A 26,673-nucleotide genomic window follows, 5' to 3' on the forward strand; every position below is an offset into this window, starting at 1 on the left:
GATTGATCCCACTCTAAGGCCATTGGAGCAGAGTGGCATCAGGTAGAACTCGGTGGTTAGCACTGCTGCCTCACAACACTCGGGACCCGGGTTCAATTCCGGCCTTGGGTGACTGTGTGGAGTTTGCACGTTCTCCCCGTGTCTGCGTGGGTTTCCTCCGGGTGCTCCAGTTTCCTCCCACAATCCAAAGATGCGCAGGTTTGGTGAAATGGCCAACACAAATTGACCCTTATTGCCCCGGGATGTGCAGGTTAGGTGGGGTTACGGTGTTATGGGGATAGAACATAGAACATACAGTGCAGAAGAAGGCCATTCGGCTGATTGAGTCTGCTTAAGCCCTCACCTCCACCCCATCCCCACAACCCAACAACCTCTCCCAACCTTTTTGGACACGAAGGGCAATTTATCATGGCCAATCCACCTAAACTGCACGTCTTTGGACTGTGGGAGGAAACCGGAGCACCCGGAGGAAACCCATGCAGACACGGGGAGAACGTGCAGACTCCGCACAGACCGTGACCCAGCGGGGAATCGAACCTGGGACCCTGGCGCTGTGAAGCCACAGTGCTATCCACTTGTGCTACCGAATGGGTAGGATGCTCTTTGAGAGGATTGGTGCAGACTCGATGGGCCGAATGGCCTTCTTCTGCACTGCAGTGATTCTATGATTCTAACGGCAGTCCTAACTCAGAAGCATGCAGGAGAGCTGTTCCCTTTACACTGCGTGCATCTGTAGCGGGGCAAAGTGTTAACCTGGTGCTGATTGATTGATTGATTGATGGATTGATTGATTTGATTTATTGTCACATGTACTGAAGTACAGTGAAAAGTATTTTTCTGAGGCCAAGAGAACGCACACGGTATGTACATAGTAGACAAAAAGAATAATCAACAGAGTACATTGACAAATGGTACATCGACAAACAGTGGTTGGTTACAGTGCGGAACAACTGCCAAACAAAGCAAATACATGAGCAAGAGCAGCATAGGGCGTCATGAATAGTGTTCTTACAGGGAACAGATCAGTCTGAGGGGGAGTCGTTGAGGAGTCTAGTAGCTGTGGAGAAGAAGCTGTTCCTCTGTCTGGATGTGCGGGTCTTCAGACTTCTGTATCTTCTGCCTGATGGAAGGGTCTGGAAGAGGGCAAAGCCTGGGTGGGAGGGGTCTCTGATAATGCTGCCTGCCTTCCTGAGGCAGCGGGAGGTGTAGACAGTAGTGCTCATTAGAATATTGTGGGACTGCACTGTGAGTAACTTGCTTGATCAAACCAGGCAGGTTATCCAGCACAATGTATGTTCTTAAAGGGCTGGGGGTCACCCTGGAAACTGTCCTCCCTCTGAAAAGGGTGTTAAATGTCAGAGGGAAGGCCTTCATTGGGACAGTTTCAGCCAAAGAAGCAGCCATGGAACAGCTGCCGGCAATATTTCGATAAAGTGGGGCAGGGTGGTCACCCTCCAGTGTAGACCAGTGCCAAAGGGGAATGGACAGAGTTGGCCAGGGAGCCTGTGCTGTCTGACCTGCACGTCGCACCTTACCTAACAAAAATCTATTTCCAAATCTAAAACCCCACTTTGCCCTAAAAGTCACGATCCTCTGAGGGAGAGATTTGGATGATAATGATATCGTTCGTGCCCATCGCGTCAAGATACTCACATTGGCACCAGCTTCTATTAGGGCCTTCGCACAGGCTACATGGTTTCCCAGACAGGCATCATGGAGTGGAGAAACATGATCTATCGTCAGTGTGTTGGCACTGTGACCCTGGAGTGCGACAAAAGTTACAACAGTGCGATCAAAATGTTAGAGTAAATCGCAATATAAAAATTGTAAACATTTGCGCAGCTTTAATTTTGCAATTCTGTTCCTCTTCACTAACCACCCCCCTGCCCCGCCACCCCGCCCATATCTTATCCAGGCCCAAATCAGCGGATCAACATCTATCTCAGCAGAGCTCTCTTTCTGAAAGATGCTCCCTCCCGTTTGCAGACGTGTCCACTGAGAACAGGCATTCAGGTTTAATTGTAATGGGCTGGATTTAGTCCTACCCTCTCGGTTCTCGCTGGCAGACCCGGAGGTTGACGGGGCTCTGGCTGGCGTGGGTCTGCGGTGGTCGGCAGAACCCGATTACTTGGCAGCAAGACCATGACTGTGAGTGACAAGAGTGGTGGCCAGGGGTGGCTCTGACAGCGAGAAGCCTACATCATCGGAAGGCCATGCTGGATCCGCTGTCGTTTTTCTCAAGGGCAGCCAGCCCCACGTTAAGAGTTGGAAGTCGCCTTGCAGGCTTTTTTAAGAAAGCTCGGTGTTTTAAATCTCCAGCATCAGAACTTCTGTTGCTCCAGAGCAAATAAGATTCCCCAGAATCCACCGAGGGTTTCTCTCCACCGCCACAGAAGATCATTTACTGGCATTAGCAGGTTTAGATGAGGCCTGAGGTTCACAGTCCAGTGCTCGAGAATGAAGAAGTTCACCATGGATGATCCCCGTGCTTGCACTACCGACAGTGTTTTAAGGAGCCTTCAAGAACAAGAAACATGGCAGGAGGCAAAATTTTAGTTTCTCAAGGGCAGATTGAGGTGGAGAGATGAAGTCAGCAACATAGCAGTGGCGGATTGGACCTCATGCTGTCCCATGATGGGTTCTACTTGTAATACATTTGCATTCCTTAAATATTCATTACGTTAAAACTTTCTGTAATTGAGTACTACCTTCAAGGTTAAGTTAGTAGCGCAAGGAAACTCTTGCAACTGCTTCACCCTCACTGAAAGATGGCATGCAACAGTCAGCTTTGGACCGTTGTGACTGAGGTCAGCAGTTTTCTTTGTTGAACTCTGTGGCATAAGAGTGGCAGCTTGCCGGGGGACTCAGGAGCAGCAAGGGCGAGTCCGCAGTGTGCGACAGGGGTGTGTGGAGTGGGGTCAGGGGCATGGAGAAGTAGAAGAGGGATCCGAGAGAGGACAGAGAGTGGGGTCGGGGGAATAGCGGAGTGAAGTGGGAAGGGCCTGGTGGCCTGGGTGTGGGGGAGGTTTGGGTGGAGGTGTTGATTGGCGAATGACGGTAAATAAGGTAGAGAGTGACGACGGGAGATGTTCGAAGGGGGTGAGGGGAACCAAGAAAAAAATTATTTTGAGACATTGGATTTTGGCAAGAAAGTTTTGGCCCTGATTCAGAGGCTCCTTATTTGTCCTGGAGGTTCCCCCGCCATTCGATCACACGTATCTCCCCTGTGCCCGCCGTAGGCACTTTTAATATTAATTAGAATTGTGTTGGAGCCAGGAAACTAGAGGAACTAAAAGTAATGGGAGTAATTTAAGGGAAAGTCATGGCAGGGAAGCTCAGAAGTGCTCCTCTTGTGCGATCTGGGAAGTCAGGAACACTTCCAGTGTCCGAGGTGACTATTTGTGCAACAAGTGTCTCCAGTTGCAGGGACCTGAAATCTGCATTTCAGAGCTGGAGCTGTGACTTGAGTCACTGGGGAGCATTTTTCTGGATGAGATGTTCGTGGATAGCACACACTGAGGCAGTAACACCGCAGGTAAAGAGTGCACAGGATGCAAGGGAATGGGTAACCACCAGACACAGTATAAGCTCTTGGCAAGTATAGTCCCCTACATCTATTTCTCTCTCTAACAGATATTCCATGTAGATGTCTCTTGGGAGATGTTTTCTCAGGGGAATGCAGCAAGATTCAGATTGGTCGTACCATGAGTGGCTCAGACGCACAGGGTGGGGGAGGAAAAAGAGTGGGAGATAAATAGTGATAGGGAATTCTATCATAAGGGGAACAGGTAGACATTTCTGCGGCTGCAGATGTGACATCAGGATGATACGTTGCCTCCCTGACGTCCGAGGCAAGGATGTCACTGAGCGGCTGCAGACATTCTGAAGGGGAGAGTGAACAGCCAGAGGTTGTGGTCCACATCGGTTCTAACAACATAGGTAAGAAGAAGGATGAGATCCTGAAAGTTGAATATAGGGAGCGAGGAAATAAGTGAAAAAGCAGTAGTTCAAAGGTAGTAATCTCAGGATTACTCCTCGTGCCATGTGCTGGTGGGATCAGGAATCGGAGAATAGACCAGATGAATGTGTGGCTGGGAAGGTGGCGTAGGAGGGAGGGATTTGGATTCCTGAGGCATTGGGGCTGATTCTGGGGAAGGTGGACCACTGCAAGCTGGACAGGTTGCTCCCAGCAGGACTGGGACCAATATCCTTGCAGAACTATTTGCTAGCGCTGCTGAGGTGGGTTTAAATTAGAGTGGCAGGGGGACGGGAACCTGAGCGGGGAGACACAAGAGAGGGAAATAAATATAGAAATGAATGACAAAAAGGTAGAACGGCAAGCATAAGGCAGAAGAAACAAGGGCGAGCACCAAAAAGGACAATAGCTAAACAAAATGTGTAAAAATGTTAAAAGGACAAGTGTGATGAATGTATGAATTTTAGGTGTACTTTATTATAGGTACTTGGTGCAGCCAGGTATCCCTAGCTTTTGGCTTAAAAGAGTTTGAGGGCCAGGAGTGCAATTAGGGCATTGTAAAAAGCTTGGGCTAATGCGGATTTGTTTGGATTAAGGGGGGTTCTCTGTGGAGTTAATTAGATTTCAGCTTGGTAAGATAATGTAGTTAATGGGTGGAGCTAAGATATCAGGCATTTTGCCGAAAAACAGGTCAGTGGAGTTTTAGATGAAGCTGTGAGCAGAAGTCAAAATTTTGCTCTCACTGTAGTTCAGTTAAAAGATAAGACAGATTAGCAGTGTGGCTGGCCAGGTGAACAAACCAGTTGAAGCAGCTTCTGAAGAAGTACAGCAAGAATTTCTGCATGGTTCGGACAGGAGTCAGATCTTTTCTTTAAAGCAGTGTCAAAAGATCCTTCTTTTTCAAAGTAGAGTATAAAGACATCTCTGTAAAACAGGTATCCCGAAGTACTAAAGGAAGTTACAGTGTATTGAGAGCTGAGATGTTTTTTCTTGTTGTTTGTGTGGGAATAAAGAGAGCAGTTAAGGGTTACTGTGCCACTGCATTGGTTAGCATTGTTTAAGGAGTAATTGTAAGTTAATTTTCTTGTGTGATGTTAAAGGTATTTTCATACTGTGTTAATATAAAGTTGGTTTTCGTATACCATATCCCTATCTTTTGTGAAATCACTCCCGGAGCAAGTATCCTTTCCTTACAAAATAAAAATAAAAATATTAGAGTTTCTGTCCAGTATCCTAGCCTATGTTGGGATCAGATCTGGGATCGCAATACAAGTCTAAAGGCACTGGGCTGGATTCTCCACCGGCGGGATGCTCCGTTTTGCCGGCAGCCCGGGGGGTTCCCAACGGCGTGGGAATGCACCACAATGGGAAACCCCATTGACCGGCCGGTGAAACGGAGCATCCCGCCAGCATGCTGAACCAGAAATCTGGCGCAGAGGGATGGAGAATCCAGCCCACTGTATCTGAATGCATGGAGCATTCGCAATAAGGTAGACAAATTAACAATACAAATTGATATAAATGGGTATGATATAATTGGGATTATGGAGGGTGACTAAGGCTGGAACTGAATATCCAAGGGTATTTGATATTTAGGAAGGACAGACAAAAAGGAAAAGGAGGTGACGTGGTGTTGTTAGTTATGGATGAAATTGGTGCAGTAATGAGAGAGGATATTGGCTCAGAAAATCTGGATGTAGAATCAGTCTGGGTGGAGCTAAGAAGCAACAAGGGGAAGAAATCATCTGGAGGAGTTGTCCATAGGCCTCCAAGATGGCCAGGTAGGGAATGGCCATAAACAAGAAATTAGAGATGTGTGCAACAAGGGTGCTACAGGAATCATGGGTGACGTTAATCTGCACATAAACCTGACAAACCAAATTAGCAATAATACTGTGGCAGATGAATATCTGGAGTGTGTACGAGATGGTTTTTTTAAACCAGTATGTTGAGGAACCAACTGGGGAGTCGCTGGTGCAGTGGTATTATCGCTGGACCAGAGGCCAGGGTTATCCTCTGGGGACCGGGTTTGAATCCCACCACACAGATGGAGGAATTTGTGGTGGGATTCCACCACAATAGAACATGTGGAATTAAAAGTCTAACGATGACCATAAAGCATTGTCAATTGTTGTAAAAAAAAGATTCATGAATGCCCTTTAAGGAAGGAAATCTGCCATCCTCACCTGGTCTGGCCTACATGTGACTCGAGACCTATAGCAATGTGGTTAACTCTTAAATATCCCTGAAAAGGCCTAGCAAGCCACTCAGTTGTATTCAACTGGTGCGAAGAAAACATGAAAATAGACGGACCACCCGGCACTGACCTTGGTGCCAGCAACAACAACAGCAAACCCAGGCCTCTCGGCTCTGCAAAGTTCTGCATACTAACATCTGGGGACTTGTGCCAAAATCGGCAGAGTTGTCTCACAGGCTAGTCAGACAACAGCCTGACAGTCATACTCATGGAATGATACCTTACAGATAATGTCCCAGACACCACTATCACCATCCTTGCATATGTCCTGTCCCACCGGCAGGACAGTTCCAGCAGAGGTGGCGGCAGCGCAGCGGTATGCAAGCAGGAGAAAGATGCCCTGGAAGTCCTCAACATCAACTCTGAACCCCATAAAGTCCCATGGCACCAAACAGGGGCAAGAAAACCTTCTGCTGATTACTACACATACTGTCCCGCCTCAACTGATAAATCAGTACTCCTCCACCTTGAAAACCACTTGTGGGAAGCACTGAAGGTGACAATGACACAGAATGTACTCTGGGTGGGGGACGTCAAAATCCATCATCATGCAGTACCACCACAGACTGAGCTAGCTGGGTCTATGGCAGGTGGTAAGGGAACCAACAAGAGGGAAAGACATACTTGATCTCATCCTCACCAATCTGCCTGTCGCAGATGCATCTGACAATGACAGTATCAGGAGGAGTGACCACTGTGCAGTTCCAGTGGAGACTAAGTACCGTCTTCACTTTGAGGATACCATCCATCGTGTTGTATGGCACTACCACTGTGCTAAATGGGGTCGACTTTGAACAAATCTAAAAACTCAAGACTGGGCATCCATGAGGCACTGTGGGACATCAGCAGCAGCAGAATTGCATTCAACCACAATCTGTAACTTCATGGCCTACTATGACCACCAAGCCAGGGGATCAACACTGTTTCGATGAAGAGTGCAGGAGAGCATGTCAGGAGCAGCACCAGGCATACCTAAAAATGAGGTGACAACCTGGTGACATTGCAACAATTGCATGCCAAACAGCTTAAACAGCAAGTGATAGACAGAGCTACGCGATCCCACAACCAAGGAATCAGATCTAAGCTCTGCAGTCCTGCCACATTCAGATGTAAATGGTGGTGGACAATTAAACAACTCACTGGAGGAGGGGGTTCCACAAACATCTCCATCCTCAATAATGGAGGAGCCCAGCACATCCATGTAAAAGACAATGCTGAGGCATTCTCAACAGTCTTCAGCCAGAAGTGCCGAGTGGATGATCCACCTCCATAGCCACACCCATAGCCAAGCTGTTCCAATACCGCTACAGCACTGACATTCACCCGGCAACGTGGAAAATTGCCCAGGCATGTCCTGTACACAAGAAACAGGACAAATCCAACCCGGCTAAAACCACCCATGAGTTTATTCTCCATCATCAGCCAAGTGATGGAAGGGGTCATCAAGCGGCACTTCCTCAGCAAAAATCTGCTCGCGGACGCGCAGTTTGGGTTCCATCAGGGTCAATCAGCTCCAGGCCTCATTCCAGCCTTGGTTCAAACATGGATAAAAGAGTTAAATGCCAGAGTTGAAGTGAGAGTGACTGTCCTTGATATCAAGGCAATATTTGACTTGAGTATGGCATCAAGGAAAAAACAAAACTGGAGTCAATGGGAATCAGGGGGGGAACTCTCCACTGCATGGAGTCATACCTGGCACAAAAGAAGATGGTTGTGGTGGTCGGAGGTCAAAAATCTCAGCTCCAGGACATCACTGCAGGAGTTCCTCAGGGTAGTGCCCTAGGCCCAACCACCTTCAGTTACTTCATCAATACCTTGCATCACATGGCTTCAGTGATGTCATTGTGTGGGTGGAGCTGGGCTGTGGCTCTGTAAGCTGTGGCTGAGAGTTTTACTTATACTTTCAGATTTGACTGCTGTGAATTCAGGGAGAAAGAAGTGTTTTATTCCTGTCTCTCTATTTTCATTTTAAACAGTTGTCCCAGGAAAAAAAAAATTGATCATAGCTACCTGCCGTTTTGGTAACTTAAAAGATATAATTTTCTGGGCAGCACAGTGGCGCAGTGGGTTCGCCCTGCTGCCTCACGGCGCCGAGGTCCCAGGTTCGATCCCGGCTCTGGGTCACTGTCCGTGTGGAGTTTGCACATTCTCCCCGTGTTTGCGTGGGTTTCGCCCCCAAAGCCCAAAGATGTGCAGAGTAGGTGGATTGGCCACGCTAAATTGCCCCCTAATTGGAAAAAATTAATTGGGTACTCTAAATTTTTTTTAAAAAAGAGATAATTTGCTTTCCAGAAGGGTTTGAACCTGCTGGTGAGACGGGGTCAGAATCTCAGGAAAAGCCAGTCTTATTCAAGTGAGATTGCAGAATGCTGGGCCACGCCATTGAAAAGGGGATTTTGGTTCATGGGATTTTGTTTTCTGAACATAGAACATACAGTGCAGGAGTCCATTCGGCCCATCGAGTCTGCACCGACCCACTTAAGCCCTCACTTCCACCCTATCCCTGTAACCCAATAACCCCATCTAACCTTTTTTTTGGTCACTATGGGCAATTTATCATGGCCAATCCAGCTAACCTGCACGTTGCTGGGCTGTGGGAGGAAACCGGAGCACCTGGAGGAAACCCACGCAGACACGGGGAGAACATGCAGACTCTGCACAGACAGTGACCCGGCGGGGAATCGAACCTGGGATCCAGGTGCTATGTAGCCACAATGCTATCCACTGATGCTACCGTGCTGCCCTAATTGGAACAGTTATGGGGAATTCATTAAATGTTATACATAGATTACTGTAGCTGTGGGTATTTTTATGTTTGTAATTGATAACATTTCTTGCTGTTTGGTTATATATAAATGTTAACTAAGTTCTTAGAATAAAGCTTATTTTGATTAAAGTGTCCAGGAAGACTGTTGAATCACACCTCAAGTGAAGGCTCGTGTGCTCATCCTAGCCAAATTCAACAAAAATTTATAGGTCAGGTGAACTCCATAATACACTTTGGAGTTTTTAAACCCTGGCCCATAACACAAGTAACTCCAATCCTGACTCCCCAAAGCCTGTCCACTACCTACAAGGCACAAGTCAGGAGTGTAATGGAATTCTCTCCACTTGCATGGATGAGTGCAGCTCCAAAAACACTCAAGAAGCTTAACACTATTCCAGGACAAAGAAGCCCACTTGATTGCTCCCCCTTCTACAAAGATTCAATCCTTCCACCATCAATGAACTGTGGCAGCCGTGTGTGCCATTTACAAGCTGCACTGCAGGAACTTCCCAAGGTTTCTTAGACAGGACCTTCCAAACTAACGAACACTACCATCTAGAAGGACAAAAGCAGCAGATACCTGGAGACAGCACCACCTGGTGGTCCCCCTCCAAGTCACTCAGCATCTTGACTTAGAAATATATCAGCATTCCTTCACTGTTGCTGGGTCAAAATCCTGAAACTCCCTCCCTAGCAGCACTGTGGGTGTACCTATACCTCAGGGACTGTAGTGGTTTAAGAATGCAGCTCACCACCACCTTCTGAAGGGCAACTAGGGATGGGCAACAAATGATGACCTAACCAACGACGCCACACCCCGTAAAGTGAATTTAAAAGAAGAACATGCTATCCCAGATTTGGTATCATGCAATGAGAAGGGATTGATTAATAATCTTGTTGTGCGCTGTCCTGAGGAAACAGTGACCATAACATGTTGGGAATTTTTTATTTGGATGGAAAGTGAAGAAGTGCAATCTGGAACTTGGGTCCTAAATCTGAACAAAGGAAACTCTGAATATGAAATTAAATGAAAATCGTTTATTGTCACAAGCTTCAGATTAAGTTACTGTGAAAAGCCCCTAGTCGCCACATTCCGGTGCCTGTTCAGGGAGTCTGGTACGGGAATTGAACCACGCTGCTGGCCTGCCTTGGTCTGCTTTAAAAGCCAGCTATTTAGCCCTGTGCTAAACCAGCCCCATATAAACCAGAATATGAGGTGTGAGTTGGCGCCAATAAATTGGGGAACTTAATTAAAAGGCACGATGGTGGACAGGCAATTACTAATATTCAATGAATGAATGTATGCATTGCATTACAATCATACATTCCTTTCTGGTGCAAAACACAGCAAGAAATGCATACAAACCATGGCTTACAAAAGAAATGAAGCATAGTTGGATAGTTTCAGATCGAAAGAGAAGTCATAAAAAGTTGTTAGAAAAAAGCAGCAAGCCCGAGGATTGGGAACCGTAAAAGCTTCTATATGTATATAAAAAGACAAAAATGTAATAAAGATGAATGTAGGTGCGTTGCAGTCTGAAACGAGAATTCATAAGAGAGAGCAAGGAACTGGCAGAGCAATTAAACAACTACGTTAGTTCTGCCTTCGCAGAGGCAGACACAAATAATTTTGCGGAAATGCTAAGAAATCAAGGGTCTAGTGAGAAGGAAGAATTGAAGGAAATTGGCATTACTAACAAAACAGCGCTGAAGAAATTAATGGGAAATTAACCGATAAATCCCCAGGGCCTGATAAATATGTCCCAGCGTAATATAGGAAGTGGCTATGGAAATAGTAGATGCGTTGGTTGTCATCATCCAAAATTCGGTAGATATTGGAATGGTCCTGGCAAATGTAACCCCACTCTTTAAAAAAATATCAGGAGGGTATTACAGACCGGTGAGCCCAACATCAGAAGCAGGGAAAATGCTAGAACGTGCAATCAAAGATACAATTATGGGACACTTGGAAAATATCAACGGGATTAGTCAAAATCAACATGGATTTATGAAACGGAAATCATAAAATTCTGACAGAGCTGAACAGATTGGATGCAGGGATGTCGCATCTTCTGGCTGGAGGGTCAAAACAAGGGGTCATAGTCTCAGGATAGGACTCAAAAGCTATCTAATTCCTTAAGTATAGATAGGACTAAGATGAGGAGAGATTTCTTCACTCAGGGAGTGACAAAACTGTGGAATTCTCCACCGCAGAAGGTTGAGGAGGCCAAGTCACTGAATATACTTAAGGAATTAGATAGATTTTGAGCCGTAAATGTGTCAAGGGGTTTAGGGAGAAGCGGGAGCAGGACGTTGAGATAGAGGTTCGGCCATGATCATATTGAATGGCAGAGCAGTCCGAAGGGCCAAATGGTCTACTCCTGCTCCCATTTTCTATGTTTCCATGGGTCCTGACACAAGAACGGATGTGCCAGCCACTTCCTCACAAACAGTACTGTTCGGCTCTGAATTTCCTGCCTGAGGTTCTGCCCCTCAAAATGTCCGCTCAGCAAGTGTTTGCATAAAGGACACATCTCTAAGATCAACCCAGTGCCCTGCGTCTCAGTCCCTTGGAAGTCCAAAGGCCTCTCACAGTGAGTCGAGGAAGCCTCATACAAGTCACCAGCTTTCACTGGGCAGGTTACTGAAGGCACGTGAGGGGTACATGAGGTTCACAGAATCGGGGAGGCAGGATTAAATTGTATTGAATTGCGTTTAAGTTATAAGCAAGTGGGCAATCAAGTATATCAATGAGCTTCCTGCGCTAACGGGCAAGTCTTTCATCGTGTTACCATCCCGCTGCTGACTTAATTGCTTACGCTCACAACTTGGAGTCTAATGCCTGGCCCCCTGTGCAATTCTCCGAGCCCGCCTGGCATGAAGTCTCCACAAAATCCAGCCCAGCTTGTGCGATGATACTCGGGTTTTGACAGACCTTCTGTTGAGATTCCAAGGCCTGAATTTCACGCTCACCAGCCCCGCACCCCAGTCCACCACCACCCCCCCAACCCCACCCCTCCCTTCACTCGCCACCCCAGCAGGTTTTGAGGCAGGAGGGGTATGCAAAATTGCATGCACGGGATTCGCTCCGAGATTCCACCTGATCCTGAAGCAATTTTACGCTGGGGCAGGCATGGCCTCGGGGGACAGGCATTGCCTGCCCTTGCCCCAGTTAAGGCGCATAAGTGGCCACAGGCTAAATATTCAAGCCCAAGACTTTACTTTGCAGCAACTGCTGTAGCCCAACACTTCTCCTGGTATTGTATTAAAAACAGTTCACATGTACAGAAGTAATGAATGGGAGACTGTCCCAGACACAGCATAGAGTACAGTCAATAGATGCAGCGATTTAAAAGTTTTTTTAAAATTTAGAGTACCCAATTATTTTTTTCCAATTAAGGGGCAATTTAGCGTGGCCAATCCACCTAACCTGCATATCTTTGGGTTGTGGGGGTGACACCCACGCAGACAAGGGGAGAATGTGCAAACTCCACATGGACAGTGACCCGAGGTTGGGATCGAACCCGGGTCTTTGGCGCCGTGAGGCAGCAGTGTTAACCACTGTGCCACCATGCTGCGCCTAAAAAGTTGACCTTCTTACATATTTCATTTAATTTCAAAGCAAGCATTGACAAAAGGAAGAACTGGATTCAATAGAGGATTACAAATCATCATGAGGACCCAAAGCACTTTACAACTAATGAAATATTTTTGAAGGGTGGTTATTGCTATTGGGTGAGAAATGTGGCAATTTGCACACAACATGGTCCCACAACTACCAATGAGATAATGGCCACATATTCTGTTTTAGTTGGTTGAGGGACACAATTTGTCTGGGCAATTTGGGAGAATGTCCTGTTCTTCTTTGGATTAGTTTTTTTTGAAGTATATTCTATTACAAACATGTATCAAAACAGATCCCAGCAAATAAACACTCCGGGAATCTTCTTTGGATTAGTGCCGACGGGATAGTTTATGTCCACCCGACTGGGCAGTTGACGACTCAAGGGGCCGATGAGCAGATTTCAGAAAACATAAGAATTTCAAAGTAAAAAGTTGAGTCAGAAGGAGAGAAACAATTTGCTGAGGAAAAATAAAGCAGTTAATAAAAATGACCATTAGACCTGAAGAGGGTGAGAGTCTGTGTGTCCAGCTCACTCCGTCTCAGGGTGTTTCTCACTCACCCTCGCTCACTGTGAGAGTGGGTGAGAATATGTGTTGGTGTGGGCGGGGGGGGTGGGGGGGGGGGTTTGAGGGTGACTGAGAATCTGGAGACTGGGGAGTAAGCCAGACACACACACACATGCATGCATACTCACTCACTCACTCTCCGCCACATATACCCTTTCTCTCTCCCCCCATCCCACACACACTTCTCCCCCACACCCTCTCCCCCATACAACAACATACTTTCTTCCTCCCCACCACACACACAAACACACCCTCTGCCTCTCTCACATATGCAGAGTCACACTCTCCCTCTCTCAGACACTTTCTCCCTCTCACACCGACTCTCACACATATATTCCTTCCCTCCCTCACACACACTCACACTCTCTCTCTCTCAAACACACACTTTCTTCCTCTCTCATACAGTCACACTCTCTCCCTCTCTCTCACACTCCCTCCCAGTCACACTCGCTCCCTCTCTCAAACACACACACTCTTTCCCTCTCTCACACTCTCTCCCTCTCTCACACTCTGTCCGGCTCTCACATACTGTTTCCCCACCCCAGATTTGCTTCCTGGCCCCAAGCCCTGCCGCACCTTCACTTTCCCGGGCCCGGCAGCATATTCACTGCCGCCACTGTTCACTCCTCCTGCAATCTTTCTCTCCCTCGTTTGCTGCTGATCGGCTCACGAATGGGAAATGTGATTGAGGGAGCAGCCCCTTGCAAAATCCTGAATTTTATTTGCCTGTCTTATTGGTACTGTGAACAGTGGCTCTAGGGGCCACATTGAGGGACTTCACAGGCCACAATGCGGCCTGCAGGCCACCGGTTGGACAAGCCTGTTTTAGACAAAATGTTCTGAGTGAATCATGGCTAACACTGAAAACAAGGAGAGGGAAGACCGCTTTCCACATTGCTTTATACTGATGAATAAGGGGCACAATTTAAAGGGACAGAAATCGAGTCCAGTTTTGGACGCGTTGAGTGGGGTGTTTCACAGCGCCTGCAGCACTGAGAACGACCCCGCTATTTACCGCCACTTTGCCGTTTATTTTGCCCTCAGCGAGGAACACCCCAAACACTGAAAATCTCAGCTCGCCAGCGCAGGAAGAGCATTCACGGCTTTTGCCGACATTTTTAAATGCTGAGCCGATCTTTTGACCCCACCTCAGCCAACCCACCTTGGCCTCCGGAACACCCCCCCCCCCCCCCCCCCACTGCAGGGTCCTCAAGCCCTCCCTCACCTCCGGGCCTGATACCTGGCATGGCAACCTGGCACCCGGGCACCTTGGCACTGCCAGCCCAGCATCCTGGCAGTTCCCCTGCCAGCCTGGGAGTGACACCAGGGAGCCCAAGTGGCAGTGCCAAGGTGCCAGGCTGGTGGAGCCAAGGTGCTCAGGTGCTAGCGGCAGTGCCAGGGTACCCCGACCACTGGGGGGTCTCAATGATTTGGGAGACCCCCCCAACTGCTGTTACACCTGGTCCACATTTGTGTACTAAATGACACCCTGGCGAGGTCTCCCAGGCAAGGGCGTTAGTTCCCAGGCTTGGGAGAATACGGAGTAGGCATATTTAAATGAGCCATTATGCTCATTTAAATATGTATATCTGGATCTCGCCCAGCGAGGGCAAGATTCAGATCGTGACAGCTCGCGAGGTTCTGTTACATCTCTTGGGCATTTTGTGCGTTGCAAATCTCGTGAGAGTCCTCCCGCGAGATTTAATGACCTTGTCGCGTTACTGAGTCTTGGGCGACGAGGCCATTAAATCGCGCCCAAGATGATTTTAGACACTCAAAAAATCGCCCAAATTATACATAAGTAGGGGTACTTCCCAGACATAAAACAAATGTAAAAGACAAATGATCAAAGGTTTGCACTGTAAAATATATAACTCACCATAATGTGCAATCACCTACCTGTGCAAGCAAGGTTTTGAGGGACAGAAGGCGCCCCTGACTGGCTGCCTCATGTAGAGGCGAACGATCAGCCCAGGAACCTTTTCAAGAAGAAAATAAAATGATAAATAAAGAAAGTATTCGGAGCGGATAAAAGGTTCTGGTGACGGGAGTGTCTATCACATACCATTTGCAGTGTCAAAACACAACTCATCCAATAAGAGGGAAAAATAAATCTGACAACACTCATTGCACATCAAGATGGTTTCGCAAGTGAATGAAACAAGTAAACACTCTGTGGCAACACCAAACTTGCAATTTTTTTCCTGCAACCTTATGTTGAGATACACCAAACCAGATCACATTTATTGGCCGTAGCAATGAAATTAAAAACAACTATATATTTACTGGAAGGTGTAGTCGGAGCCCTCAAATGGTTTACTGGACGGATTTTGTGACTCTTAATGGAGTGAGGGAGGGGGAATGGAAAAGTGGTCCGCTCGCTCCCACTACTGCCGTCTCCGCTCATCCAATCAAGCATCGAAGATCAATTAGTGTCCATCGGGTGGGAATGGGGAGATGGGCCTTCCTGCCCAATCGGCATTGTAGGACAGGACGTCATGTGGCAGCGAAAAGGAAGTCACTCGTGGTTGGAACTGTAAAGACCCCCTGTTCTCTGGTTCAACCATTATTTTGCATTCAAGGCTCCGAAAATGTCACAGGAAATCACGCAAACACGGCCACCTTCACCAGTATGTTCAACCATGGTCCTGTTGGCAGGCCTTTTCTCCTGCCCTTGTGCCACCTCTTTATACCGGCATTAAAATCATTCCCAAACATCTTCAATGCAGTAGAAAATGAAAGATTGCGGGTGACTGGGTTGTTAACAAGCTTAACAGTTTGTTCGTTAGTAAATTCAAAATGGCGGCCAGGGTTGGTGATTTCTGCGGCTTGTCGTGTTGGGTGTTCTGGTTCACAAACAAGCCAACAATGCTGGAAGTAATGTAACGCTATTTTATTAACTGTTCAACTATGCTAACATACTGTAAATGTGGGTATAAGTAATACTAGCTTAACTGTGGACCCTTTCCTATCACTAGCTATGGTGAGGCACTCAGCACATGGTGAATGTCTGTGATGCAGGCTGTGAGCTCTGTGCTCTGAGCTGGCTGCTGCTAGAATGAGCGGGAACTCTCCTGTCCCCTGTCTTGATAGTGCTTGGGCTCTCACTGGTGATTGGCTGCGGTGTTATGTATGCTGGTTGGTCCCACTGCATGTCCATCAGTGTGTGTGTGTGATTGCGCTATAATGTACTGATGTATATTATGACATCCCCCCTTTTCTTTACAAAGAACATATGCCTATGTGAGAATAAATAACGTGAAATGACTGTATCTGACCATCTGTGTGCAGTATTTACATAACTATGTACATGAGGCTAGTCTATATACACGGGAAGGTGCCTGGTGCAGAGAAAAGAAAAACAAGGTGTTACACCAACAACAAAACTAATAACGAATGCTATAAACTAGTGAAATGCTGAAACAGGATGAAAGAACAAAGCATTAAGTCCAACATTGTAAGGCTCATAAATCAAGTCTCTGAGGTGGGCGACAAATTCGGGTTGACCGCCTCAAGGGTGGGTCAGGAGCCACCGGCTGAGGATCGGGCCGGGCCACGGCCAAGTGAGGAGGATGCAGAGTATCCGGAAGCTCTACAAAGTCCAGGTCAGGGACAACAGGAGGGCGTGGCACCGGTGGAGGATCGCGTAGCAAGCGTGGAACCAGATGAAGGGCACGCCGATTGCGGCGGCGAATGGAGCCATCAGGCAGATGAACCAGGAATGAGCGGGGAGCCACCAGCCGAAGAACCACAGCAGTCACAGACCAGCCACCCTCCGGAAGATGGATTCGGACGTTGTCACCTGGTGCCAGAGCAAGAAGATCAGTCGCTCAAGCGTCATGCGCCGCCTTGTGCTGCGCGCGAGACTGTTGCATCCGCTGAAGGACCGGAGCATGGTCGAGGTCTGGGACGTGAATGGACGGTACAGTGGTCCTGAGGGTGCAACCCATCAGCAGCTGGGCTGGTGACAGGCCCGTGGACAGTGGAGCCAAGCGATAGGCCAGCAAGGCGAGGCAGAGAAGTCGAATCCTGCATCAGCAGCCTTGCAGAGGAGCCTCTTTACGATGTGGACGCCCTTCTCTGCTTTGCCATTTGACTGGGGGTGCAGGGGACTGGACGTCACGTGTACAAAGTTGTACCTGCTGGCGAAGTTAGACCATTCCTGGCTCGCGAAGCAGGGGCCATTGTCCGACATCACAGTGAGTGGGATGCCGTGACGAGCAAAGGTCTCTTTACAGGCACGGATAACAGCCGATGACGTGATGTCGTGCAGGCGTAGAACCTCGGGATAGCTGGAACAATAATCAACTATGAGAACATAGTCCCTGCCGAGCGCATGGAACAGGTCCACGCCTACTTTAGACCAAGGGGACGTGACCAACTCATGGGGCTGAAGGGTCTCCCGTGGTTGGGCCGGCTGGAACCGCTGACAGGTGGGGCAACTGAGCACAGTGTTGGCAATGTCCTCATTTATGCCAGGCCAGTAGACAGCCTCTCGGGCCCTCCGTCGGCACTTCTCTACGCCGAGATGGCCCTCGTGCAGCTGCTCTAAAACCAGGTGATACATTATGTGTGGGATCACAATGCGGTCCAGCTTCAGGAGGACACCACCAACGACTGCCAGATCGTCTTGAATAGTATAGAACTGCGGGCATTGTCCCTTGAGCCATCCGTCAGTCATGTGGCACATCACACGTTGTAGCAGGGAGTCAGCCGCAGTCTCACGGAGAATGTGGGTTAGGCGTTCATCCGTGGCCAGCAGATGGCGGTCGTGAAGGCCACATGGGTGTCGACTTGGCAAACGAACGCCTCTGGGTTGGACGGAGTGGTGACTGCCCTGGACAGAGCGTCGGCTATGATCAGGTCCTTACCCGGTGTGTACATGAGCTGGAAATCGTATCTCCGGAGCTTGAGCAGAATGCGTTGTAGGCGAGGGGTCATGTCATTGAGGTCTTTTTGGATGATGCCGACCCGCGGGCAATGGTGGGTCTCCACAGTGAACTGGGGAAGGCTATACACATAGTCATGGAACTTGTCGACACTGGTCAACAGGTCTAGGCACTCCTTCTCGATTTGCGCATAGCGCTGCTCTGTGGGGGTCATGGCCCGTGATGCATAGGCAACAGGGGCCCATGACGAGGCGTAATCTCGTTGCAGGAGCACCGCCCCTATGCCAGATTGGCTAGCGTCCGTTGATATTTGCGTCTCCCTTGCAGGATCGAAAAACGCCAATACCGGGGTGGTGGTCAGCTTGACCTTGAGCTCCTCCCATTCACGCTGGTGGGCGGGAAGCCACTGGACGTCTGTCGTCTTCCTGACTAGGTTGCGGAGAGCCGTGGCGTGGGAAGCGAGGTTAGGGATGAGGTTTCCGAGGAAGTTGACCATTCCTAAGAACCGGAGCACCACCTTTTAATCCGCCGGCTTCTGCATGGCCGTGATGGCTGCCACCTTGTCCGCATACGGCCGCACACCCAACCGGGAGATGTGGTCTCCTAAAAACTTGAGTTCGGTCAGGCCGAAAGAACATTTGGCTCTGTTGAGGCACAGGCCTTGGTCCCGCATTCGCTTAAAAACGCATTGGAGGTGACTGATCTGCTCCTGCGGGGTGGTGGACCAGATGATGATGTCGTCCACATAGACGCGCACACCCTCGATGCCCTCCATCATCTGCTCCATGATGCGGTGGAACACTTCAGATGCTGATATGATTCCAAATGACATTCTATTGTAGCAGTACCTGCCAAATGGGGTGTTGAAAGTACACAGCTTTCTGCTGGACTTGTCCAATTGAATCTGCCAGAAGCCCTTTGATGCATCTAGCTTGGTGAATATGTTGGCTCGAGCCATCTCGCACATGATCTCCTCACGCTTGGGGATAGGGTAATGCTCCCACATGATGTTACGATTTAAATCCTTCGGGTCAATACAGATCTAGAGCTTGCTGGAAGGCTTCTTGACGCACACCATGGAACTGACCCAGTCGGTTGGTTCCGTCACTCTGGAAAGCACTACTTGGTCTTGGAGGTCCTGCAGCTGCTGCTTGAGGCGGTCCTTGAGGGGTGCTGGGACTCTGCGAGGTGCATGAATCACAGGCGTGGTGCCCTGTTTAAGCAGGATTTTGTATGTGTAGGGAAGTGTGCCCATGCCTTCGAAGACACCTCGGTGTTGAGTGATGATGGCACTTAGTTGCGACCTGAAGTCCGCATCTTGGAAGTCAGATGTGACCTCTGGAGAGGGAATGTACGCGCTGCACGAGGTTGAGGAGCTTGCATGTCTGTGCGCCTAGCAGGAAGTCCTTTGAGGAGCCCACGATCTCGAAGGGTAGGGTGACTTTTCGCGAGTTGGGTGTCACCTCGATTTGGCATGACCCAGTCGCGGGGATGACGTTACCATTACAGTCGACCAGTTGGCAATTGGATGGAAGAATTGTTGGTTTGACCCCCAGGGTTTGAAATGCTGACCATGCGAGGAGATTGGCGGAAGCACCAGTGTCCAGATGGAATCTGATCTGGGATCGGTTGACCATCAGGGTGGCACACCACTCGTCGTCCAGATCAATGCTGTGTACCAACAGCGGCTGGTGCTTTCGATTCGGGGACAGCCTGTTCTTGATTATGACAGCGACTCGAAAAGGCTCCCTGTCCTCGGTGTCACTGGTCTGCATGAAGTCAGGATCGGACTCGGTGAAGGTGGGTTGGATTGCCCGAACATTCCTGCGAGGCTGGTTAAATCGTTGCGAGTTGGCAGGCTGGGCTGCTCGACAGCAGGCAGCATAGTGGCCAAGCCTGCCACAGCGTAGGCACTGTCGCGATTTTGCAGGGCATTGCCGCTTTAAGTGGGCAGAGCCACAGTTGCCGGACGTCGTGACGTCAGTGTGTTCATTGCACCACCGCGCATGCGCCGTACGGTCTTGCATGGTGCGGGCCTGTGCATCGCGTTCCTCCACATCACCGTCCCCTCATTTGGCGCGTACAAGCGTGGGAGGCCTCGGAAAGTGTGCAAAATGGCCGCCCTCCTCCAGACTGCGGCCCGGGAGGTGTTCAATTGTTTGGACCCATTCCGCCTCATGGGGCCCTTGCCGCGCCGTTTCAGCTGCCTGTATGTAGGAGTACCGGCTGGTGGCATTCTCATGGAGGACACAGGTCTCGATGGCAGTCGCTAGGGTTAGTTGCTTAACTTTAAGGAGCTGCTGACGCAGGGTGTCCGACATGATCCCAAAAACAATCTGGTCGCGTATCATGGAGTCGGAGGTGGGCCCGTAGCCGCAGGATTGTGCGAGGATGCGGAGGTGTGTTAAATAGGATTGGAAAGGCTCGTCCTTACCCTGCAAGCGCTGCTGGAACAGGTACCTTTCAAAGCTTTCATTGAATTCAACACTGAAGTGTGTGTCGAATTTGAGGAGCACCGTCTTGTACTTGGTCTTGTCCTCGTCGTCCGCGAATGTCAAGGAGTTAAAGATGTGGATGGCTTGTTGCCCAGCCATGGAGAGAAGAAGGGCTAACTTCCTGGTGTCTGATGCATTCTCCCTGTCCGTGGCCTCGAGGAAGAGCTGGAAGCGCTGTTTAAATATCTTCCAATTTACCCCGAGATTGCCAGCAATGCGGAGCGGCGGCGGGTTGATGTTCTCCATGCAGAGAAGTTGCAGGAAGGTCTCACAAGTGCTAGATTGGGGCCACTCCTTGTACCATGTCGTGTTGGGTGTTCTGGTTCACAAAGAAGCCAACAATGCTGGAAGTGGTGTAATGCTATTTTATTAACTGTTCAACTATGCTAACATACTGTAAACGTGGGTATAAGCAATACTAGCTTAACTATGGACCCTTTCCTATCACTAGCTATGGTGAGGCACTCAGCACATGTTGAATGTCTGTGATGCAGGTTGTGAGCTCTGTGCTCTGAGCTGGCTGCTGCTAGAATGAGCGGGAACTCTCCTGTCCCCTGTCTTTATAGTGCTTGTGCTCTCACTGGTGATTGGCTGCGGTGTTATGTATGCTGGTTGGTCCTACTGCATGACCATCAGTGTGGGTATGTGATTGCACCATAATGTACTGATGTATATTATGACACGGCTGTTTGCCCTGAAGAATTTGGGAGACTGGAGTCATACTGCCGACCCGACATCATCTGTCTTATCGAAGCGTCTCGGGGTTGGGTAGCCAGGCCGTTTCGCGGTCGTAAAATTCAGCCCGTTATTTCTGTCACATGACTGATTTTAAAATCTCTATTGCTGCAGTGATTGCATCCATGATGAAATAAATTATTTAATTTAAACAGGAGCTAAATCAAAACAAGCAGCCTGACGGCAATAACCCCGTATCAAAGTTGTTGCTGCATTCACCAGCTACGAGGCCATTCAACTGTCTGGTCACTCTGGATATGGTTACGCTGAAGGTCATTCAAGTGAATATATTTGGATTTTATTTCTTTGCCGGCAAGAGAAAGTTATTGATATCACTGGGGATATTAAAGTGATAAGTCATTGCGAAGAGGCATTTGGTAAGTTCTTATCAGTTTGATCTCTAGAAATTATTTTCTGAGCAATAATGAATTCTGCCACTCATGCGTCAGAAAGCCAAGATTTGAGAATTATAGGCTTTATTCCTCAATCCTGCACTTTTGGTGGAGGGGAGCATTCCTCACAGGATGTGCAGTTTGGATATTGGGCTAAAATATTATAACCCTGATTCTCCAACCTCTGAATGCTGCTCTGTACTGGGAGCGTAGCTTCAAGGATTTATGTCTTAGGTTTTTATCTGATGGTTGTCGAAATAGAGGTTGATGCAACAAAACAATTTCTGTGCTTCCTTATTAGAGAGGCAGCACAGAGCTCATCCCAATCCCCAGTTTTCGCCCTTGAGTGTTGTTCTGCTATCTACTGACACACTTCTGATTCTTACCTATGCAACCATCCTTCATGTTGTATGCCTACCCAGTGAATACTAATGGACAACTTGATCATCAAAGCTGAGGCCCATTCCCTCCTTACCCAACATCACTGTTCCAGCAGGGATTACTGGAAATAGACACAGAAGCTGTGGCCCAGTTCCCATGACTCTAAACTGAAGTTAACTGCGGCTTGCCTACTGTGGCTGTCTGCGAGGGCTTAAGTGTATGTGGAGGAGTGAATCAGACCTAGGGTTCTTTTAGCCTCCATGGGTCAGCAAGACATCATGCAGTAAGCCTCAGAGATCTGCATTGCTCTGCTTTGTGCAGTTGAAGGAGGTGAAAAGAGACAGGGAACAACATAGGAACAGGAGCAAGCCCTCGAGTCTGTTCCATTCTTCAAGTAAATCATGACTGGTTTGTACCTCAACTTCACTTTGCTGCTTGCTCCATCTCTCGAAGGCTTTATCAAATAAATCTACCAAGCTCAGTTTTGAAAGTTTTAATTGGCTGAGCTCAATCACCGTTTGGGGGAAAGCGTTCCAAATTTCCACCACAGCTTGTGTGAAAAAAGTGTTTCCTGACAACACAATATTGTAAGGTGCCCATTCAGGTGATCCAAAGCAGGTTTAACCTGAAGCATTTGTCTGAAATTAGTTCTAAGTCACTGTAAATTTGGGATGTTTAAATGACAGCCTCAATTATTTTTTTACAGGATAGGAAAGTAGGGATAAGACCAACAAAGCTATAGAATTAGCATCTGACTGTCCCCTCGTCACCCTACACTCGCCACCTACACTCGACACCCTACACTCGACACCTACACTCGACACCCTACACTCGACACCTACACTCGACACCCTACACTCGACACCTACACTCGATACACTCTTCGCCTGTGGTACTTTTGTTTTCATTCATGAACCAGGAAACAGAACAAATAACTGAACACACAAAACAAACCTGAATCAATATCCAAGACAACCCCTGCTGCATTCCACACCATAGCATGATCCATCTCTAGTTGATGCATCTATGGGATTGTTCACAAAGGAATATGTTAAGGTTTCGGAATTCCTACACACTGTAACTTTGGCCCCATGATTTCATGTTTTAGCAAAATTGAATATAGGCAAACCTCATACTTTAAAAAATATGAAATAATCTATTGTCTAGATTTGAGGGTCCTGATCTTCCATGTTCTGATCATAGCCAAGCGTAATGATTATGTTCCACCCCTGCCATTTGCACGACATTTGTGAATTAATATCTGGTTGACAAATGCCCTTTAGGAAATCTGCCATCCATAGCTGGTCTGGCCTAAATGTGACTCCAGAGCCACAGCAATGTAATTATCATAGAATCATAGAATGTACAGTGCAGAAGGAGGCAATACTGCCCATCAAGTCCGCACCGGCCCCTGGAAAGAGCACCCCACTTAAGCCAACCCCCCCCCCCCCCCCCCCCACCCTATCCCAGCAACCCCATCCAATCCTTTTGGACAATAAGGGCAATTTATCATGGCCAATCCGCCTAACCTGCACATCTTTGGACTGTGGTAGGAAACCGGAGCACCCGGAGGAAACCCACGCAGCCACGGGGAGAATGTGCAGACTCCTGGAGCTGTGAAGCAACTGTGCTAACCACTGTGCTGCCCTGCTGCTTATTAATAATAATAATTTACTCTTAGCTGCCCTCAATTGTCTAGCAAGCCACTCAGTTCAGGGCAACTGAGGATGGGCAACAAATGTTGGCCATGCTAGTGATTCGATATCTCATGAAAGAGTTTTTAAAAAAAAATCTGGCCTCTTGAAAGCATATCTTAAAAGGTGGAGGAAATTTGAAACATTGGCACAAGAGGCTTTTTTGTCTGTATGCAACTAACTTGTATTTCTGATGCTCCTTTCGTAACCTCCTGATGTCCCAATTGCTTAATAGCTAATTAAATACTTTTGATATGTCGTCACTATTACAGGAAATCTGACAGCCAATTTGCACACAGCAAGATCCCACAGACAGCAATGTGATAATGACCGAATAATAATTTGATTGAGCAACAAATATTGCTCAGGAGCCTTGGAGAACAGTCCTGCTTTTCTTTGAAATGTGTCATGGGATCTTTTACATCCATCCTACGAGAGCAGACAAGACCCCGTTTCAACATCTCATCTGTCAGACAGCACTTCCGCTAGTGCAGCACCATCTCAGTACTGCACTGGAGTGCCAGACTATATTTCTGAGCTCAGGCCTCTGCAGTGGGAATGACAACCTTCCAACTCACAGTGCGAAAGTGTGATCAACCAACCCACGGCAAGAAAACCACTTGTAGGACCATCAGGAGCAGTATTTGCCAAATCTATGATTCAATATTTTTGAAATATTCCTCATTGCACCATAATAATAATCTTTATTAGTGTCACAAGTAGGTTTACATTAACGCTGCAATGAAGGTACTGTGAAAAGCCCCTAGTCGTCTGTTCGGGTACACGGAGGGAGAATTCAGAATGTCCAAATTATCTAACAGCACGTCTTTCGGGACTTGTGGGAGGAAACCGGAGCACCCGGAGGAGACCCACGCAGACACGGGGAGAACGTGCAGACTCCGCACAGACAGTGACCCAAGCCGACACTCGAACCTGGGACCCTGGCACTGTGAGGCAACAGTGCTAGCCACTGTGCTACCGTGCCAGCCACTTAATGAACGTTATTTAGTGATAGTACCGAGGATGAATTCTGCAACAAACCAGGCGTCTGCGGTCTAAATTATGGCGTGCCAGCGTACATTGGCGCTCCACTGGGTTTCGGCACCTGGCGTGTTGTGTTGGCTTATGTGGAGTTTCTCACCACCTGCCAGTTGAAGATATCAAAACAGGAGGCTGATCACATCCAAAAGAGCAAAGGAAGGATTGGATAACAAGGTTGTCCCTGTGGGCATTCTTGGAGAACCCCCAGAAAGTGTTCCATAGCAACATTGGCAGATGTCTCGGTACAGGTTCTCCATTTCTCTTCCATTGAAAGCAGATTAACCAGCGGGAGAACTAAAAGCACAAACCTTCATTTCTTAAAGGGAGGGGAGCGACACTTAGAAACTCCAAAGCTAGCTGCAGATTCCTTCATTCAGGCAGAATGAATGAAAATCGCCTATTGTCACAAGTAGGCTTCAAATGAAGTTACTGTGAAAAGCCCCTAGTCGCCACATTCCGGCGCCTGTTCGGGGAGGCTGGTACGAGAATTGAACCGTGCTGCTGGCCTGCCTTGGTCTGCTTTAAAAGCCAGCTATTTAGCCCTGTGCTAAACCAGCCCCATGGAAGGAATTCAAGAAAGCTAACTCGAAATCACACAGACACAGTCACAAAAATTGAAATGAATTTAAAGAGGAAAGCTGAAAATTTTAGGAACAGAAATGAAATGCTATAAATGCACAGCAGCTGGTGAAACACCTGGAAAAGATAGATAGGTCAATGAACCTAGTATGGTCTGTCACATTCTGTTTTTAGTTTAAAAATATACATCCTCTCACAGCAAGGTTTCCCAAACTTTTCCAGTCTCGAAACAGCACGGGGCAGCACGGTAGCATTGTGGATAGCAGAATTGCTTCACAGCTCCAGGATCCCAGGTTCGATTCCGGCTTGGGTCACTGTCTGTGCGGAGTCTGCACATCCTCCCCGTGTGTGCGTGGTTTTCCTCCAGGTGCTCCGGTTTCCTCCCACAGTCCAAAGATGTGCAGGTTAGGTGGATTGGCCATGATAAATTGCCCTTCGTGTCCAAATTTCCCTTAGTGTTGGGTGGGGTTACTGGGTTGTGATAGGGTGGAGGTGTTGACCTTGGGTAGGGTGCTCTTTCCAAGAGCTGGCGCAGATTTGATGGGCCGAATGGCCTCCTTCTGCACTGTAAATTCTATGATCTATGAAACATCTCGTGACCTCCCAGGAACATCGGGGAACCCCAATCACTTTTATATCAATGACACGTTTTAGCCCACTCCCTAAGCCCCCCACCCCCGCACCTCCATGAATCCCCTCCCAAACCCTTCCACCCATAAATCTCCTGCCAAAGCCCCTCTAAAAATCACCTCCCAAAGCCCCCCCTCTGAATTGCCTCTCAAAGCCCCTCCATGTATCTCTTCCCAAAGCCCACTCTATGAATGCCCTCTCAAAGCTCCTCCATGAATCCCCTGCCAAAGTGACCCCCATGAATCCCCACCCAAAGGCCCCATGAATCCCCTGACCAAGTCCCCCTAAAAGTCCCCTGTCAAAGCCTCCCCCATGAATCCCCTCTCAAAGTCCACCCTATGAACCACTTGCCAAAGTCCCCTACCCCATGAATCCCCTCCCAAAGCACTCCATGAATGCCCTGCCAAAACCCATCATCCTCACATGAATCTCCACCTAAAGCCCCCCCCTTACGTAGCATTTCTTTGCCGGGATTTACATTTTTTTAACAATTTGTTCTCGGAATGTGGTTGACACTGCCAGGTTAACACTTTCTCTTACTCAGTAAAGGGCTGAGCTCCGTCACAGCTTCCGCTCCTTTGCACATAGCTCGCTGCTCCGCTCTCAGCCACCTTTCTGCCCAGCAACAGGAAGAGAACAAGAAATC

At 48.3% G+C, this 26,673-nt stretch overlaps 1 protein-coding gene across 3 annotated transcripts in view; it reads right to left on the reverse strand.

Annotated features, from left to right (window-relative positions):
* Nucleotides 1–26,673, reverse strand: part of asb5b (ankyrin repeat and SOCS box containing 5b) — a 99,965-nt gene that overhangs the window by 15,948 nt on the left and 57,344 nt on the right. For 2 of the 3 annotated variants that reach the window (XM_072515790.1, XM_072515791.1), the window contains 2 exons: nt 15,091–15,170; nt 1,654–1,761 (listed from right to left, as the gene is read on the reverse strand). In XM_072515790.1, coding sequence (XP_072371891.1) covers nt 1,654–1,761; nt 15,091–15,170 — 188 coding nt within the window. Of the gene's footprint in view, nt 1–1,653; nt 1,762–15,090; nt 15,171–23,037; nt 23,108–26,673 lie in introns of all 3 variants that reach the window. The other variant, XM_072515792.1, reaches the window with a different exon arrangement.

This window comes from Scyliorhinus torazame, chromosome 9 (genome assembly GCF_047496885.1).
Source record: "Scyliorhinus torazame isolate Kashiwa2021f chromosome 9, sScyTor2.1, whole genome shotgun sequence".
In the NCBI taxonomy this organism is placed as follows: domain Eukaryota; kingdom Metazoa; phylum Chordata; class Chondrichthyes; order Carcharhiniformes; family Scyliorhinidae; genus Scyliorhinus; species Scyliorhinus torazame.